Below are 19,909 nucleotides of genomic sequence, written 5' to 3' on the forward strand. Positions count from 1 at the left end.
CATGTTAGTTTACCTTTTTTTTTAATAAATTACGCCAGACATCAACAAATAAAATTCTGCCATGGTTTCAGATTTAGATTTATGGATATCAAAACTGAACAGTTCAAGATGTGTTGAATATCGCCAGTTGCAGGTTCAACATCAAAGCCACAGTTTTGGATGACAAAAGAGGAGTTGTGATGTCCAGTAAGTTACTGTGTGTATGCTGGGTAGTCGGAAGGTGAAGTCTGCTCTGGGAGATTAAATGCAAGCAAGTTAATTAACCAGTCAGAATGGGTTTGTCTGTCTGCAATAAAAAAATTAGAACAAGTGCAGTGTTTTACATTTTCACTCAACACAGCAGGGGCTGACGACAGGAAGGGACAGTTTGGCTCCCAAGGAAGTAAGCAGTGACAAGCTTAGATTCTTGCAGTCAGTCTACTAAGTTCCGGTGTAGATTTTGAGAGGAAGAGAAAAGGGAGAGCACCCTCTCTGCTAGCACTGGAGAGGAGGGGAGTCGTCCTACAAGCAGGGAAAGCTGACTGGGCGAGGAAGCGGCTGACTAGTCCTCTACAGGATGAAAGGCAGGATGGGCGAGCGGAGAGGAGGGTAGTCGCGGAACTCCTTCAGGTAGCTGCGGTGCTTCCCCTTGGCCCACACAGTCATCTGGATGAAGCCCACCAAGGTGAAGAAGGCCACCGGCAGACACTGGGTCATCAGGGTGAAGCCGAGCCAGGAGCCCAGCTGCAGGAGGAAGAGGAGGGAAAGTAATTAATTACACTTCATAGGTGACGTTCAGCTGTTTAGAGTGAGCAGCAAGTTTTCAGATGGAAGATTTCAGATGCAAATGAATCAGTTTTGGCAAAAATAAAATGCAACTTCATTGTGGAAATGTGAGAAAGCAGTTTATATGTCATAGATATGACTTCATCCTTCACTGAACATGTTGGAGGCTGCTGTTGTAGTGGTATAGAGAGGAAACATTTCAGTTAATAGGAGGGGAGTGTAGTGCACTATGTAGGAAAAATAATTTTGAACGGCTCAAAAAAATGTTGAATATTGTGATAAAGTTATTATTTTTGTAATTTGCTTCAAAAAAGGTAAACTTTCACTTATTTTATATTCATTTTGCAAAAAGTGAAATATTTTATAAGTTTTAATATTGATGAAATGGATTATACTTTATCTAATTGTTAAAATGTTTCCTAAGATCACTCCAAAAAAAGGATTTAAAATGCAGAAATGTCCAACTTCTGAAAAGTGTGCTAATTTATACACTCGATATTTGGTTGGGGCTCCTTTACAAAGTATTAAGTGTATAATTTAACATACTTTTCAGAAGTAATCTCCTCATGGAGGGTGTCTATCGTTGTCCGCTGGACAATTTTTAAGTCTTCCTGATGATTCTTTTTTTTTTAATCTACTGGACCAGACAGAGACACATAGTATTCACAGAGTTTGAGAAGTAATTTACTCAAATACTGTAATATTTCGTGAATAAAGGATTTTTTGATTTGGGCCGCACAGTGGCTCGGTGGTTAGCGCTTTCGCCTTGCAGCTAGAAGATCTCTGGTTCATATCCCGGCCTTCCCGGGATCTTTCTGGAGTTTGCATGGTCTCCCTGTGCATGAGTGAGTTTTCTCTGGGTACTCCGGCTTCCTCCCACAGTTCAAAAGCATGCTCATTAATTGATAATTCTATATTGTCTGTGTATATGTATATGTAGTTCTCTGATAGACTGGCGACCTGTCCAGGGTGTCTCCTACCTTCACCCTAAATCAGCTGGGATAGGCTCCAGCCCCCCTGCAAACCGAATGAGGATTAAGTGGTGTAGATAATGGATGGATTTTTGATATTCATGAGCTATGCACCATATTCATCAAAATTACAACAAAAATTTTAAATTATTTCACTTAGCATATACGAAAGTTTACCTTTTCGAAATAAATTACAAAAAAAACCCTTCTCACAACATTAATTTTTTTTAGCTGCACCGAGACCAGCAGAGGGCAGCAACCACAAGAACTGCATCAATAAGGCCTTGAGGTAGCACTTGCCAATCCAAAGCAATGCACTAGAATACTCTTATGTAAAGTTTATTATCGTAGTAGCTCACAAAATTAACGTAACACATTACAGTGCAGGTGAGATACAGGTGATACTTCTTGAGACACTCACGACCCTCTCATCTAAATGGTTTAACTCTACATAGGAAAGTTGATTTTCACAGAGGAAACTACCATCAACTATGAATAATAATGAATGAATCATGTTACCTCATAGGTGTAGTTGGGGCAGGACACCAGCAGGAAGATCCAGGTGAAGGGGTTCTTGGTTGGGTAGGGAATCTTTCTGGTCTTAGAGCCTGGATGCAGGTAGAAATAAAAAAGGAGGAGGAATGAGAAAGTAAAAATAATTTTTATCCATCCAATTATATATATTTTGACATTTTGGCCTGACATTATGAGTAAGCCTACTGTTGATCAGTGATGATATTCAACAGCAAACTTGAAAGCCTCCACACAACAAATTTCTGAGTTAGTGATTGCTGCTGGTTTAGTCATGAATATTTATGTTACAGGGACAGAAAAAAGGAAGCACTGAATTATATATGAATGTAAAGAGATTTGCTTTAAGTTGTTGTGACAAATTATTCAGAACTATTTTAATCACACAATGTTGGAACAAATATGTCACTTTTACATTCATTAATTCAGTCAGTTGAGTTTAATTTGCTCATTTCAGAGAATCATTTCCAATACTTGAATTACATCTCTATTATAAGGTAGCACGTGCATACGGACTTTTGAAATTTCTTTCCACGATCCTCATTATTTCAGATAGTAGTCTATTTCTGGCTTTGCACGTGGCTAAAAAGTTTTTATACCAAGAACGGCATCTTTAAATTTTATCTGAGTAGAGTAACGTGTTGACAAGTTCATAAGTCTTATAGCTATTTTCTGTAATTTATTGAAATGGTTTAGTCATACATGTGTTGCCCAACATGTGTGCAGCAACCAAAATATGGAAGAATGAGTCAACAATATAGAATATGAAGGCAAGCAAAATCCAAAAATGTTTTTGGCTCTGTGATTTCTCACAATAACAACAAACAACAATTTGCGAAAGGGGAAAGAAAAAGTAATTTGAGGAAATGTGGTTAAAATTCACTCTGGCCACACATGTACAGCTGTGTGTTTGAGCAAGAAACGGATGTACAAATGAGAAGGTGTGCTTACCTGGTGGACGGAGGTTCCGCAGAGCGACATGGATGGAAAAGTTGCCAATCTGACAGAACTAAGAGGCAAAATATTGATAATGTCATACATGTAATTCAATAATGAATGTGTGTAGAAGAAAAGATGTGAATTTTGAGACTGATGTTAAGAGATAGTATTAATCTGACAGATTTCACTTGCTGTACACTAATGAGGTTACCAACAAGAGACAAACTAATGAATAAAAACACTATGTAAATTGCGTGAAAAGCTTTTTTTTTTTTTTTAAAGATATATCAGTCAAATTAAATGCTATATGATTTACTGAACAATGTTTTGAAGTGAGAAAGGTTCTTACCAAGAATATGATGAGAGCAAGTCTGATCTGTTGCTCCCCATAAACTGCAAAAGACACAATAAGCATAATGAATGACAAATATGGCACATTGTGTTGTGTCTATGAACACATAGGTGCATGTGTACTTACTGGGTGGTGTATATAGAGGGTGGTTGATGTAATAGGCCATCCATGCTGCAAAGCCCCAGTAGTAGGTACAGTTCTGAAACCGGCAGACATGACAGGAGCATTGTCAATGAGATGTCCTTGTGTTGATAACGATAAGCATTTTCAAACTCATTTTCTCCTTTGGTGCAGTTTAATTCGTACTTTTGCAAATGCAAAAGCCAACACACGACAGAGTCTGAGTGGAAGTGCATTCATCACCTTAAAGATGTTGCGTAGAGGCATTGTTCCATGAGAGAAGCGATGGACAAACAGCGTCTCCAGAAGCCTCTTCACATAGTGGAAAGAGTGACACATGCAGGCGAGACTGCAAAAATACAGACACTTGAATTAGCTCTACTGCAGTTATTAAAAACAGATGTGTTGCATTATCTCAATGAGAAAAAAGTAATGATTATAATCTTATGTAAAAACGCTATGTAGCATTTAATTGGTAATTACAATGTAATATGGAAAGAGCCGCTGATTTACTCCTATAAGACACAAGATGAATGTTTTTTCCAAAGGGGGATCAAAATCGATGCAGTAGAACTACAGGTGTTTTTTTTATTCTCTGCACTTTACTTCCTTGTCACCCACATTACCCACAATGCAGTGTGACAGGCTACAGTTAATGTGGCCTCGAGTCCCTTCCAGTTGAGGCAGTTTATCAGATTCCCTGCAGCCCCCTACCAAGGTTGCAGTAACATCTTTTTCTCTCAAGTTGCTATCAACCTGTTACAACAGTTTCAACGAAAGGGACTTACATGCACTAACATCAGAGTTTGACCGGCTGCTAAAATATTGCATTGTATATTAATATCCTGTATGTACAACCTGTAAACGTTTGCATTTTTAATATTCCCTAAACCCAGTCTGGTTGGGATGCATAAGGAATGCAAAAGTAATCCAAGAAACTGGATTAATACAAATATTTTAGTGTCTATTGATCACCAATAGGATGGATGGAAATATATGCATCAGTCTGGTCTTAATGGGGTTGAACAGCAGGATGTTTATCAATGTGTCTGTGCTATGACCGAGCTCTGAAGTGAGAGCTCGTATTCTGTTTAACAGTGGGATCCAGAACTGCAGAAAGAACTCAGGGACGTTGTCTATGTTGTTTGATATGGGGTGAAGTTTCATTTTTCATACAGAGACACATAAGTGACACCAACACTAGAAATATTGGTTAGATGTTCTTTGTAACTTTGTAAAGGTAGGTTTGAGACACTCACTGTACAACCCAGTGTTTACTGGTGGTAAAGTCATATTTAGGTGCGTAGATGAAGGGAACTCTGAAGTAGAACATCAGGTAGATGACCAGAGGGCCGGTATATTCTGTCAGAAAAACCTAAAAAAAAAGAAAGTAGGGAAGGATTGTTTAGAAACTCAGTTAACCTCAGACAAACAATGAGCATATATCTGTTCATTATTGTAACCTCTGTAGATACATTATCATGTTGTTTATACTCTGTCTTGCTGATATGTTTTAAATACATCATGTCTCCTGTACTTGTTCAGTGTCTCCACTACCTGTATTTCCTCTAATTGCCTGCAGAGCCAAAACAACTTTAACTGTAACTTCTGTGCAGCGACTTAACCTCAAGGTCAGGAGGAAACTTCTGCCCCATATACACACAATCCCTTTTGCCCAGTGGGAAATCTCAATATAGCTCTGCTTGATCCCACTTGCGCTCTGATGTATTTGGGCTTGTCAAGGCTGTTGGACCCAACTGTGGCAGCACAGTTTGTTCCAGACTTTGGACCCGTCGTTGTGTTGTTGTACTCACTGTAACCCAGCTGATCTGAGCTCCCAGGTCTCTGAAGTAGAAGGTTGCTGTGGTTCCCACAGGAAGATGCTGCAGAACATCCTCATCTTTCAGAGACTTCCCCTCTGAAACGCAGACACAGTGCTTAATACACTCATTGGAATTCAGTGTAAATTATGAGCTGACTGTAGAGAGAAGTAGTACTGCATTAACTTTAATTATACTGATAAACCATCACACTTAAGCTGACATACTGGGGTCGAGGCGAATGGACTGTCTGGCTGGGTACCACTGAGGATCTGAAAGAGACAGACACATACGTCTTAAGACAGGACATAAGGTCAGCTTTCTGAAGATTTTCTTGATCTTGAATGAGATTTATGAGGCTGTAGTCGCCTGTAGAAAGCTGGCACTCACGGCTCTTGTGGAACATTGACTTGATCTCGCCGATAGTTGCATTTGGCTCGACCTACAAATAACACCACAATAAACAAATGGAGGGACATGTACACACAAGCGCACAAAAGGAACAGAAAATAACCCTGTTTTCCATTCATGATGGCGATTAGAGGTAAATTTAGCTCTGGCTGTGCCCACACAGCCCATGGATGTGGGCTATTTAACAGCTGGTATTCAAAGGGTTTGAAAGAGCCTCAGCACACACGTACACACGTACGTACACACACACGCACGCACGTACGCACGCACGCACGCACGCACGCACGCACGCACGCACGCACGCACGCACGCACACACACACACACAACTGCCAAAATACACAACCTTAAGCCAGGGTGCCGGCAATGCCGCAGCTAGCCAGATATAAAACACAATAGCAACAAAACAGAAATATGAAAACACCCACACAGCTGTTACAGGATAACAGAGGAGTGATACCTCATACACTGAGGTTGAATCAGTTGATTGTATCAGATTCCCACTTATTTACTTCCATTCAGTAGTGTGCAATAACTACGTATTTCTGTAATAACACACTATTTACTACACTGTATACTGAAAATGCACAATTTATATTTATGCGTATGCTATTTCTACTTATATTTATATTTTCAGGACATATCTTCTGCTTATTTTTATCATTATACATTTTTTTTCATTTTATATTTCTCAGACCTTGAATGGAACAACTCGAACATAACCAATTTGTCCTAAGGGATCAATAAAGTATTTCTGATTCTGATTTGATCAAATGACTTTTTCTGTTTGAGTTGAGGCATCTTGCACTCTACATTCCTCCTTGATTTGCTTCTGTTAGGACTAAACAAAACTGCAGTTTAAAAGCAAAAAGATCGATGCCTTTTATTGATTCAGCTAGAAATGTATATAGTGCTAGTCTTTAGTCAGTCATAATTTATCAGCTCTGCATAATAGCTTTTACATGGACCTTGGCATGATTTATTTGCAATGTGATAGGACCATTTGAATCTACAGTTTCATTAAATAATCACCATTATTGTGTCAAAGGCTAAATGGTACGGAAGAGGAATAATGCTATAAATCCTATTTTTAAAAAGACAGAGGAAAAAGATACAAAAAAAACAAACAAAAAAAACCAACATGCCTACAGGGGTTACTAATACAGGGAAAACATGGGGGCTCTACATACATTCGATAGTTTAATACGTACATTTTTGTTTGTAGTAATTCTTATCTCCTCTGTGTCAACACTGCCTGCAGTTCAGTCCGGTTTAACTGAGAAGTCCCTGAATTTGTTGGTTGCATCAATTTTGTCATAGCTTCTCAGTGGCGTCGAGAGGTGCAGAATTTTTTGTTCCTCACAGAATATAGTCAATTTTTTGCCAATTTTTAAAATAACTATAAAGAAGCTATAGAATATATGAATATGTAGAATACAGCAACGTGCGGTATTAGAAGAGAAAAAGGAATTGATGCATATATTAATAGATATAACAAAGTACAAAGCATAAAAAAAGTCAGTTTTTGCACGTTAAACATTGGTTTCTTGAAAAATAAAACAGAAAACCTGCTTTTGAGGTCTGCAAGAGCCTAGATGCTTTGTGACACTTAAACCTAATGAGTGATCTTATTGTCCAAGCAAAGGTGTGATGCAAGAGAGCACAAGTGCAAAAAAATAGTACATATTTCTATTTTTGTGTTGCTAAATGCCTTCTGGATGAGCTCATCAGCCTACATGTAACAGTGTGAAAGCCCTAAAAAAAATAATGTAGCATGTAAATGTTTGTCTCACACGTTTTGCAACATGAACCTCATTGGTATTTGAGTCTCAAGGATGAAATTCACTGTTACATGACTTTTCAGCTTCCATGCTTGTTGGAGAGCACCAAGTTTGGCTGTACAGACAATCCAACACCCAGACATGTGATTAAACACTTTAGGGATGCTAAATTACCTTACTGTTTATGTTTAGCAGAACATGTCATAAAGTGTTTCCTTTTTAAAGCTATTTTCGCAAGAAATTAAAGAATTCTCTGGATGGTCGGTTGCTTACAACAGCAGATCTACAGAATAAAGAGATTCTGTTGCTAACAGATTTGCAGTCTGTGACCATTTTGCTGTTAAAACCTTGGTCCTTCGTGTTGATTTTAAAGACAGATCATGTAACCAATCTGTAGTAGCCTAAAGAGCTCTGACTTGGCTTCTGTTCGTGTCCTCCTGAAGACCACATGCCATTTTCAGCAGGGTGACATCACTAAAGCTGGATTTTTAGAGACCACCTCTCTGTGACACCTGAGACTCCTCCACTCTTTCCACAGGTTGTTTGGAGTTCACTCAGACTGTCCGAAACACACTGACCCAGACATGATACAGGCGTTGAGTTTTATTTCTAACTCAGCTGTTCGACTACTTTAAGAAACCAGCTCCCCCAAAGGGCATTCAGTCCAGATCCAAATCTGTATCTGTCATATCTGTGAAACTGCCCCTCCAAAAGGTGATAAGATCGCGGATGCTGCCATGGAAACTCCGCTAAGCCGACAACAGGGTATAATCCAGCAAGGATAGCACCTTTAGCACGTTATACTCTGCAGTCCTGAGGAGCAGCCTTTAATAAGCAGAGTCTCCCCTGGCTGACAGCGCCGTCAATGTGGCTAATGCAACTTTATACTCCAACAAGACTCACACCAACAATACACTAAACCCATCTAATGCAGCAGCACTAACCTGCAGGTCGGAAACTAACAAGTTAAATCTGCCTAATGCAACAATAACAAAGTGCAGGCCAAAGTATAATTACCGTAAATATGGCCAATAAAACAATAAGCTTAAAATATCCTATGAAAATAAGTATGGCAGACTAACACAACAGTGATATCCTTTAGTCCCGACTGTAAACACAACTTAAATCCATCAGTCAACATCACACTCGCCAGAATTAACTGCAGTGTAAAACGTGTTGTATTACAGCTATAAAACTCAAGTTTCAAAAACAAGTGATAAGATAAGGATCATGGACACCTTTCACATGTAAATGTAAAAGTGAGTATTTAACAGCAATATCTAGAGAGCTAGAACGAAACTGTGCTGGCATCTCCTTAGATCATCAAGTGGGGCCCTTCTGGCTTCTGGTCGAGGCTTAAATCTAACAGTGACTTAAATCTAACAGGACCACAAAAAGAGAAACAACATTGTCATCCCCTATGTGGCAGGAATTTCAGAGAAACTCAGGAGGATCTTTAACACCCACCAGATCCCAGTACACTTCAAGCCCAGCAACACTCTGAGGCAAAAGCTGGTCCATCCCAAGGACAAAATTCCAAGGGAGAAACAGAGCAATGTGGTGTACGCAGTGCAGTGCAATGAGGAATGCTCTGACCTGTACATTGGAGAGACTAAGCAGCCATTACACAAGCGCATGGCACAACACAGGAGGGCCACGACCACAGGCCAGGACTCAGCAGTCCACCTCCACCTCAAGGAGAAGGGGCACTCCTTTGATGACCACAAGGTGCGCATTCTAGCCAGAGAGGACAGATGGTTTGAGAGAGGGGTAAAAGAAGCCATTCATGTCAAACTAGAACGGCCATCTTTGAACAGAGGAGGGGGCCTCAGACACCACTTGTCTCCCACTTACAACGCCGTTCTTAGAGCCCTCCCAAGGAGGTGCAGCCATCTGTCCCACTTGCAGTCAGGTGACCCCCAACCACCCTCCTAGAGGGCTGGGAGGGGTAACGACCGCCCATCAAAGGCTAACGACTCACATTAACACCTAACGAGTCTGTTGGTTTCGGGTCTTTGTCCACTTGTTTTTGCCACCACCCTCCTGGTGGATAAATATCTGGTACTCCCCACCAGGCTTTCAGAACTGAAGAAGCCTCTTGGATGAGAGGTGAAACGTTTTCGACTCACACGAGGTTAGTCCAGTTGCCATAACTTATGCTTGCTTGAGACCTAACAGTGACAATGTTTTGTCATCACAGCTCCTCAGCTTTGAAACAAGCTGCCTGAGGAGGTAAGACCCCCAGAATCACTGACTTCTTCTAAATCACTTCTTAAAGCCCATTTTAATCAACATGTAGTGTTGACGCTTTGTTTCTTTTTATTGCTTTTCAAGCTTTTTGTTGCTTTTACTATTTTATTTGCATGTGTTTATAGTGACATATTGTATTTTGTAGTTGTGTATCTTTAATTTCACCTAACAATTTGGCTACCTGCTGTGATTTTGCCTTTTGGAGATGCTCTTTTTATTTTGTCTTTGAAAGCAATTTGTAAATTTTTGCTATATGTATACCAACATATTATTATAGTTATTTTTACCCCAATGAAGTGTACTACTGATTTAACCATGGTGCTATAGCCAACAATAAAATTCTCTAGCATTCCTATAAGCAAAAATTGATGATTCTGTTTTACAATTTACAGGAAAAGGGAAAAAGTATAGAGTTGTATGAAATAATGCCACAGAGCAACAAATTAAATAAAAATAAGTTTCAGTAAGCGTCAAAACAAAACTTTATTCTGACACTGTTGTGTGCAATATGCTTTACAGCTACGAATAAGTCTGTGCAAAACCAGAAACTGAATTAAACGCTAACAACCAAGTGACTATAGTCGTATAGTATATTGAATTTCCTTTAGCCTTTCTGGACTCATTTAAAAAGTAGAATATTTTTCAGGTTTTAAGAGTTAACATCTGGCTAATAAGATATGAAGGGGGACATCCTGAGTCTTACACAGCCCAGCTAACAGGACTACAATAAACTGCTCAAGTTCAGTGCAGCAATAAATGTGCTTCTTTCATTTTGTATAATAATGTGTCAGACAGTATTTAACCATGCATTATGAATATAGTCATTGATATTATGAATTATGTAACACAGTAACACAATTCACTGCACATAAACACCTGCATTTCTTTGGCCACACAGTAGGTTGTGATGGTGTTGTGATTCCCTACACTGTAAGTGAACTGTACCCCCATAACTAAGGGCTCAAAAATAACACAGACCTAAATCATTGTATTGTGTCTGTTGTTTCTGATCCTCTGTCTGTGTCCATGCCATCAGTTTTTCCCGGTTAACTAAACCCAGCAGCGTTGTGTTGCACATTTAAAAGGCTCCCCAGTGTGTGCTGACAGTTACATTTAGAGGCTACACACCCACTGACTGACAGCAGCTCTCCAATGTTCTAGAAAACACCTGACTCACATACAGAGAATCTTTATGTAATACAAGACCAGACATCTTGCATCTGTTGCATTTGGTGATCATACAAACACACAGCACAGGCAGCTATTTAAGAAAAAAAAGGCTTTAGTGAGAGCTGCAGATACTAAAGTATGATTTAACTTGCATGACAATGCAAGCAGTTAGAAGAGAAATGAGACCTCACCTTGTCCAGGAAGCAGAGCTTGTCCTTGGTCTTGGCATCCAGAATCTCCACCTCAAAAAAAACGACAGCCTTTTTAGCTTTTTTGGCAGGTTTGCGTTTGACCGGTGGTTGAGACGGCACCGGGACAGCAGGCGCTGCCGCCCCGTTAGTCGTCTTTTTACCACTAGTGGCCTCTAATGCTAGGGCATCCATGTCCACAGTTCTCCCCCTGCGCTCGGTTTATTCCGATCTTCCCCTCGCTCTTCCCCTCGCTCTTCCCCTCAGCTCTCTCGTCACTCTCCACCTCTCAACTGTCGATCTCAGACCCACGCCAAGCCGGAGAGGAGAGGGGCAGCACTCAGCTGTGGAAATAAATCTGCCATACTCTCCCCTCTCCCCCTCCCTCCTCTTCCTCCTACTCCTCTTCTGTCATTCTCTCACCCACCCTCCCTCCCTCCCTCATTCCTTCACTTCTGGTGTGCTGCTTAATTTAACTGCCAGCCGACCCCTGCAGCGCACACATATGCCACATGTGTGTGCACAGTTGCATACGTAGGAATGTCCAAAGGCAAACTGTTGCCTGTCCTCCAAGTTTCTTTCATAAGATATATGTGCAGAGAGCTGTAGTTTCTTTTAAGTTGGTTTGAAATATATCTGGTCCCTAAAAACGGACACCTGATGACCCCGGATAGTTAAGTGGGAAGATAGAAGAGGTATGATGGTAAACACCACCCTCCCCTCTCTTTCCTAGTTTGAACCCCCGTCTTCCTCTCCTTAGCTAAATATAAACAACCCCTGCAAACTCTGCACCACCAGACGTCTCCCAGCAGACCTCTCACCTATCTGCGCCGATGTAATGATGTCATGGGCTTACTGTTCATCACACTATGCTGACATTCAATCTGTAGTCTCCACGTCCATCACTAAACACCGAGACGCCCGAATGCACCAGTTTAGGGTCTCACTCATGCGGTACTATATGACTTTCAAGGCATCTTGTGCCTTGAAACCTGCTGGTGCAGTCAGATCTCTGTCACACACACGTACACACATATACACATACGCATGCCGAGTCGCCTTTTCCTGCCACCTTGGGGGTGATAATACTCCAGACTCTGAGGGATTAGTTGGGGCATTCCCTCTGGTGAAGCCCACCCCCACCCCCACCCACAAGCCTCCACTCGCTAATGACGAACAGTCTGGATACTGTTTCCATAATGAATGAAAGACATACAGTCGCAAGTGGCAACAGGGAGCGTTAGACCATGTGTTCTATTCATGGATTAGAATGTAGAAATAAACACAGATAGATATTGTTTAAGGCCTCATAATGCTGTACACATAAGCATTCACTGCACATATTTACATCCAGAAATCAAACAGACATGTATGCAAACTATGCAAATAAATTTCAACACACAGCAGTTTCATCTAAAACATCTTAAACTATAAAATCATTATATAGGCATAAAAAATTACGTTCTAAAATGCAAGGTGTTTGAGGTGGGAAACACAAAACTATATCAGTCCTTCAAATTCAATTATGATTTACTATTTTATATATATATTCATCCAGTTTATCCAAGTTTCAGCATGTGAACAAAAATTTGATTTGATTGTTCTGTTTTTATTTTTGCATACATGTCTGCATAATGTATGGATGCACATGTAAATATGTGGAATTGGTGTTTAGCATTACGAGGCTACTATTTTCATATTTACATATACGTATTCTTGTATATTTTTTTGGGACACAAACATTTTGTGCTGCTTCTATTTATAAATAACAAAGTTAAAAAAAAATCTCAGTCATGACCATTTCTGCATCTTTGTATTACTTTATCATATCATCAGCTTGAAAACAAAAAAACCCCAAACCGTAACAATTTAGGATTTATTCCTCGGTAATAAACTTCTAAAGTGAAGTGAAATTTGGCTTTCTAGTAATTCTGTTGTGTTTACTTTCAGATGCCACCTACATTCTTATTTTATCTCATCTGCTCCAAAAAATCTGTCTTTATACACTTACATGAAGCACTTACATGAAGTAAAAGATGTGCTTATAAACATTCACCTACATGTAAACCAAGCAGGACATATGATACTGCAGTTGAGACTTCAGGGAAATAACCTCATGTCTGTTTTTGTGCCAGGAAAGCCCACTGCCACTGCACCTCCCCCCCACCTTCCTGTCTATATAAAACCTCTGGCACTGACAGTCTGTCCTGGTAATACACTCTTTGAGGCGATGGCGAAGCAGGCTGAACTGAGCTTTAATTGCCATAGTGGACTTTAATTATACGATGACCGCATGTAGGTTTAGCCGCCTGCAGGTCCTAATCTGAGGTAAGAGATCATATTTGAATTGTTTTGTTGAGATTGATCTAGAATTTTCATACTTTGCTGAATGTTGCGTTCACGCTTCTAGATACTAATGCTGCTGCGTGAGCGAGGCAGATCACTGTGAACCTGATGCAGCTCTCTGGTGCTATCTGGTGTAAATACACTGACACAATGAAATAACCGGTAAATTAGCCCAAACTGAAAACAATATTGCCTTGATTTTAGCTTAAGATGATGTAGAAATTATCACTAGCATTCATTAACATGTATCTCTGCTGCATCAATAATAACAATTCGGAAAAACTACCTTATAACTGCATGTATTAATTCATGTGTGCACTGGGGTGAGGATTTAACATTAAAAAGGCAACAATCATGCGTCATCTGCATAAGTTAGCACATTCTTGTAATGTCATTTAGCATGCATGTTCTTGCTACTGTTGTGAGGGGTTCCAGGGTTAGTTTTTTCCTATCTATAATTTAGTTTCAAGCATCACACATGGAAAAAAAAACCCTTGCTGGTGCTACATCATATTCTGAGGTCTGATTAACATTCATGTATTTTATTGCTAGCTGTTACACAAGAAATGATAAATCTACATTTTAACAGTTGTAATAGTGCAAATAACAGCAGCAAGAAGTCTTGGTCTGTCTGTAGAGTGCACTCATATTTCAGTATAACACATGCTCTACTTGATCCCATGTGGGTCCATCTTATGCCTGGCTATCATGCAGCAGCTCTACACATACTGACAGGTGACGAATTAAAGGAAAAACCTGAACCACTGACCCCCACAGTGCAGGAATCCAGTGGCTCTATCAGGCTGTAGGAGGGAATTTGTCCTCTAAGAGATAAGGCTCACTGTAAACCAATACAAAGGTATTGTGAATGATCACCTCTATTTCTATTCTGATGGGAGTGAACTCATCCAAAGGACAGAACAGGTTGGCGAATGGTTGGATCAGTATGAAAATTATATGAATCATATCTTATAATCAGATCTTAACTCAGTTGAACATGTAGACAAAATACTTTGGGCCTACATGGTAGACAGGGATCTCAACCATTATCATCAAAACATTACAGTTCAGAGACTTATAGAATCAACGATAAGGTGTATAGATTGACCAATGTGGTGTTTATAAGAGAGATGTCAATATCGATTATTGATAATCGAGAAAGGCTGATGACCAATATTTGGAACCAATATACATTAAATGTTATATATTCACCAGAGCTTCTATGCTTTGAAAATGCGCTCAGTTTCTCTCTTCCTGTGTAAACAATAGTTGTGATTGGCCTTTACCCTTGACATGCAACAGCCAATCAGATAGAGATGTGGGTCGGATATTACAGAGAGAGAGCAAATACGAGTCAAATGAACGCATTTATTGATGTTGTAATAATCGGCCAATAAAACAATTGATACAAATGATCTAAAAATTCCAAACATTGGCATCAATAATTAGCTCGGCTGGAAATCAGTCAATACCAAGCAAAGCACACTGAAGTTGTTCTCACAGCACATGAAGGCCCAACACCTTACTATGACCTTTATTTTGCTTTTTCCTGTAATTTGTCACCTGTCTGTACATCCACATTGTCAGTTCTAGCCAAGGGCATTGCTCCAAGATAAGGAGGTGATAACTGAAGATGACCAGTGAGTCAATCAATTAGGAGTCTCAGGAGAGGCCTATGATTGCCACATAATGCAGACACTACTGTACACACTGAATGATAAAAGATATATAGAGTGTTTTATTTTAGTTGCTGCAATACAATCTTTACATTTAAGAGCATATTGATCAATTCACTTGAATAAGATAATGTATTTTGTCTATTTAATGCTGTTTTGTCCCTCATAGGTTTCGAAAGCCACATCTGCCAACAGACAGAAGCAGAAGCTGAGCAGCCACTGGTTGGATGAGTTTCTGTCAGACTGCTTCAAATCCTGTCTGATGGGTTTTAGGTGCACAAGCAACATTTAGAGAAACTTCCAGTGCAGTTAACATTGACTCACTAGCTCGCAGATAATAGGCTATAAGATAAAAATCCCTAGGTGTGAGGGTTAATTTGACAGAGCTGACATTGCGCACTTGTCTGTTCACCTGCATTATTGGGTAAGGAGATAAGAAGCGCCATGAGTCATTCCGGCCAGAGATGGCGATAATGCGGAGCTTTATCCAACAAGGAGAGGTCTGCATTTAGCTTCATGAGAAGTGCATTTTACATCGAGAACTTCGCAAATGCACAACGCAAGAACAATTCATCGTAACTGCGGTGGTTCAGCTATTGTTTCTAGTGTAATATCAGTCAACAAAACCGTGAATTTAAGCCCAACGGGCCACAATAGCCCGGTCACGTAGCGAGTAGTCCGTGACAGGCGGCGTTGCAGCAGCAGCAGCATGCGATCTACACTGCACAGTTAAAGCTTTGAATTTGACTTCCTGGTTGAATTTACACTTTGAGAAATTAGTGACTAATTTGAAATTGGTTTCAATAATTAAATTCTGTCCCCTTAAATTGCTCCATTGACGGTTTAGAGATTCAGGGACACTACTTACCTCGTAGTGCTTCATCTTGCCAGCTTGCACCCCTTCCTTAATATCCCGGATGAGTGACAGCGGCGCGTCCAATCAGCGGGGTAATATGAAACTGCTGAGCACTCTGTGGGCGGGCACTATGGTCACGCTGCGCCCAATCGGCGCCGGTAATAGCCAGACGAGCACGCCCACACATCAGCTATGTAGCCAATGAGCCTTAAGCTAATATAAAGGTTACGAAGAATAATTGGATTTATTCATTTAGTTCGGATTTCTTGTGCTTTGAATAGAGGCTCTTGTCCACTTGGCTATAACAGATTGAGGTTCACTTCACCAATAAAATGTCATCTTAATTTTCATGCTATTGTCCACTTTTTTTTTAGCCTCTGAATTTTTATATAGTCTCAAGTTTGAACCTACATCTTTGCAATTTTGTGTACATTGTGTTGACCTTGTTTATTTCCAGTGTCCCACAAGCAAAGTTTGCTGTATGTTGCGTATTATATTGTCACTTAAAAAAATAAACATCACATTAAAAGCATTACTAATTCCTCCAGAAAGAATGCTATGAATCAGAGAATCAGATAGCCCAGCATGCGGGGAATGTTCTCACAACTTTGGATAGCATTACCTACAAGTTGTAATGATGCTTTAAAGAAAACCTTCTGAATCTAATGTGTAAAGAACACTTAAAGGGTATTTTGTATTTCAAATAATACTCCTTCGAAGTTAAAAGTTAACAAAGACAGAATGTTTAGCATTCAAAGAATGTTTGGAGGACATTTGGAGGACTTTGTCAAATAACATTCCATGATAACAAAAGAAGAATGTTCTCAAACCAGCACTCAAAAAATATGTTCAAAGAAGAAAGGTGTTTTTGTAAAACATTTCTGTGATATGATCTTTTAACAAATGTAAAACATTTTGCTTGTAATATTCTGTGGATGTTTGGGAGATTTTTCTGTGTAGAAGTTCTTCTACAAAACGTTCACACAATGTTACATGATAATAAAGAAAGAACGTTCTCAATGCAACATTCAGAAAATCTTTTAAGAGCAGTTTTTTTTTAGACAGGTCCAACTGGGATGTTAGTTTTGCCCAATTACCCAATAATTATTTATTTTACTGTAGCTAAAACATCATACATTAAAGTCAAAATGAGCACACAAATCCCATCTCTTTAACCATGGTGTCAAAAACTCATAACACCACTTGTGTACACATATACTTTAAATTTATACATGACAATAGTGAAAAGTGACATTAAACAAATTTGAGGTTCATCTTAAAAAACAATCCTACACTGATCAGAACTGTTGCTGCTGTGTTGCTCTTTAACTGGCAACATTCTTGTCCTTGAAAAACAGGTTTTGCTTCGATCGACAAAATGATGCAAGAATGCCAAGATACAAATGACATAATCACTTTCTTACAGGCAAACCTTGACTTTGAACTGTAGCTTGCTGATTGCTAAAACAGAGGACAGTCACAAAGCACAGACTGTGGATTCTTGTGACGATGTTTAACAACACTAATTCATAACAAAAGTATGACTTTTTGACAAGACATTTAGTACACTAAGTTAGATTTAGTGGGGTATCTAATTACATACATGAACTTGTATTACTGAAGCATGTGTATTAAGTGTGGGATTTTTTCAACATTTAGTTTGTTTAAAAAAAATTGAATAAATAAATTGTGCACTATTTTCAAGCTGACCGCTCACAATGTAATACTGCATGCCTTTCATGTCTCATTATATCACTGGTGGACACAGGTCTCGTCAGTACAATACATCCATAATCAAGTGTCATTTGCACATTTATTCTTGTTTTGTACTTAAAAAGTTATGCAGAGACATGAATTAAACAAAATGGGCATCTTGCCTGGTATGCAGTTATTTGATATTTCCAAGGAACTGCCCAGCCTGAGGTGTGGCAGTATGTCCTGAGTCTTAATTATTTGATCTTAGAGTCTAACTGACTTCATTGTTTAGATTAGGCCATGTAGTACAGAGACAGAAACACACCTTATTATGTGCACAAACCTGTTCAAGAAAATGTAAAACTGTGTTCTTTTAAACTCTCTCCAAAGCTAGCAGTATTTCTTGTCCTATGCTTCTTGACTGTCTTCATCCAACTTAAGTAACATTTTTAAAAAAGACAATGAAATTGGAAGTGTTTGTTATCAACCAATGCAGGTAAAGTGTGTTATGCCCCACACCTCCCTGTTGTTCACCACCAGGACTTAATGTTTTAGGAAAAATATCAAATTCCTTTCTTAATTTTGGAAAGGTATTGTGATTATTTTTTGGTTTGTAATATAATTGTGGGCAGAAATATGTGCCACTTAAAACTGATTTTGAATCATACGATTCAAATTTCAATTACACATTTTGAATAATTATATTCAAACCTTAATTTTAATTATGGAATTTGAAGCTGAATTTATTAGATTAAAGTGCATTGAATCTTATCTTCTTTTTTCCACTTTCTAGTTGAGTTTAATTGTTCAGTAGTATTTTGGATGAAATAAGTCTTTAAAACCATAACTTGTGAGCTAGAAAATACTATTTGGCTGCAATAAACCTTCAAAGCTACAAATACTTGGATAAAACTTAGCATAGGGGGAGGAATAAATCATAATTTGTGTACTAGCAAGTACTACTGGGGTGTAATAAAACTATAAAATGTTAATTTTTGAGTTGGAAAGTACTACTGGCATGGAGCAAACCTTTAAAATTGCAAGTACTTGGACAAGAAGTAATATTGGAGTGCAATACATCTTTAAAACCATAATGTGTGAATTAGAAAGTACTTAATAGGTGGAATAAACATTTAAAGCTGTAAGTAAATGAACGGAATGCTGTATTTTGGGTGACATAAACTTTTAAAACTACAAATACTTAGTCAAAAATGGTATTTGGGCTGTAATACAGGTTTAAAACAATAACACCTTTGTCTGAAAGTAGTATTTGAGTATAATAAATCTTTATAAGTGCACACACACACACACACACACACACACACACACACACACACACACACACACACACACACATATATGTGAACATACACATATATAGATAGAGATGAACAAAATAAATATATAAATCAAAGTGAAGTAGTGCAATAATGTATATGTCCAAGGCGAAAGTGAATGGGATATTGAATATTGAAAAGAGGTTGCATGTAGATTGTATATTTTTTTTTCCAGGTTCAGCAGGCGGACAGCCTATGGGAAGAAGCTCCTCCTCATCCTCTCTGTGTTTGCCTTCTGGCAGCAGTAACGCCACCCTGACAGCAGCAGAGAAAACAGTCTGTGGCTGGGGTGGGCGGATGGGCTCACTCGCAATCTTCCTGGCCTTTAACCTGCAGGTTGGGGAGGGTGGTTCTGATGGTGCACTCAGCCGAGCGGATCACCCTCCTCAGGGCCAAGAAGCCCTGCTGGGTGCTGCTGCCCATCCAGGTGGTGATACTCCCAGCCAAAACACTCTCAATGGTGCAGGTGTAGAAGTTCCTGAGCACCTTGAGAGGGAGCTTAAAGTCCCTCGGGTGTCTGAGGTGGTAGAGACGTTATCGAGCTTTCTTCACCAGGGTGTTGATGTGACAGGACCACGTCAGGTCCTGCGCGATGTCAGCACCCAGGTACTTGAAGCTCTCCACTCATTCCACCTCTGTCCCGCTGATCCTGAGTGGATGGTGTGCCCTCTGCTGCTTCTTGCTGTAGTTCACAATCAGCTC

At 39.4% G+C, this 19,909-nt stretch overlaps 1 protein-coding gene and 1 long non-coding RNA gene across 6 annotated transcripts; one reads left to right on the forward strand and one right to left on the reverse strand.

Annotated features, from left to right (window-relative positions):
• Positions 1-4: 4 nt before the first annotated feature.
• tecrb (trans-2,3-enoyl-CoA reductase b) lies at positions 5-16,259 on the reverse strand. Of its 2 annotated transcripts, XM_023272347.3 has the most exons (12): positions 16,188-16,259; positions 11,301-11,351; positions 5,889-5,940; positions 5,726-5,770; positions 5,493-5,596; positions 4,938-5,053; positions 3,922-4,027; positions 3,685-3,757; positions 3,556-3,599; positions 3,219-3,276; positions 2,256-2,344; positions 5-723 (listed from the first exon to the last, which is right to left on the reverse strand). In XM_023272347.3, exons 1-12 carry the CDS (start codon positions 16,200-16,202, stop codon positions 550-552), a joined length of 927 nt encoding a protein of 308 aa, XP_023128115.1. In that variant the 5' UTR covers positions 16,203-16,259; the 3' UTR covers positions 5-549. The 2 variants fall into 2 exon arrangements, with proteins under 2 accessions (XP_023128115.1, XP_023128114.1); XM_023272346.3 differs by lacking the exon at positions 16,188-16,259 and having other exon boundaries at positions 11,301-11,584.
• LOC129348747 (uncharacterized) lies at positions 9,079-16,707 on the forward strand. 4 transcript variants are annotated; one of them, XR_008601423.1, is made up of 4 exons: positions 9,087-9,823; positions 13,433-13,625; positions 13,708-13,805; positions 15,489-16,707. It is a non-coding gene; the product is annotated as an uncharacterized LOC129348747 (long non-coding RNA). The 4 variants fall into 4 exon arrangements; XR_008601422.1 differs by having other exon boundaries at positions 9,079-9,823; positions 13,708-16,707; XR_008601421.1 differs by lacking the exon at positions 13,708-13,805 and having other exon boundaries at positions 9,103-9,823.
• The last annotated feature ends 3,202 nt before the right edge of the window (positions 16,708-19,909 follow it).

Source organism: Amphiprion ocellaris, chromosome 4 (genome assembly GCF_022539595.1).
Source record: "Amphiprion ocellaris isolate individual 3 ecotype Okinawa chromosome 4, ASM2253959v1, whole genome shotgun sequence".
NCBI classification, from domain to species: domain Eukaryota; kingdom Metazoa; phylum Chordata; class Actinopteri; family Pomacentridae; genus Amphiprion; species Amphiprion ocellaris.

Coding starts and splice junctions, on each gene's coding strand:
- tecrb (XM_023272346.3), bottom strand. CDS start 11,492: ATGGATGCCCTAGCATTAGAGGCCACTAGTGGTAAAAAGACGACTAAC. Junction 3,600..3,684: donor CCCTCTATATACACCACCCA/GTAAGTACACAT, acceptor TGTCTTTTGCAG/TTTATGGGGAGCAACAGATC. Junction 2,345..3,218: donor GCGGAACCTCCGTCCACCAG/GTAAGCACACCT, acceptor ACCTGCATCCAG/GCTCTAAGACCAGAAAGATT.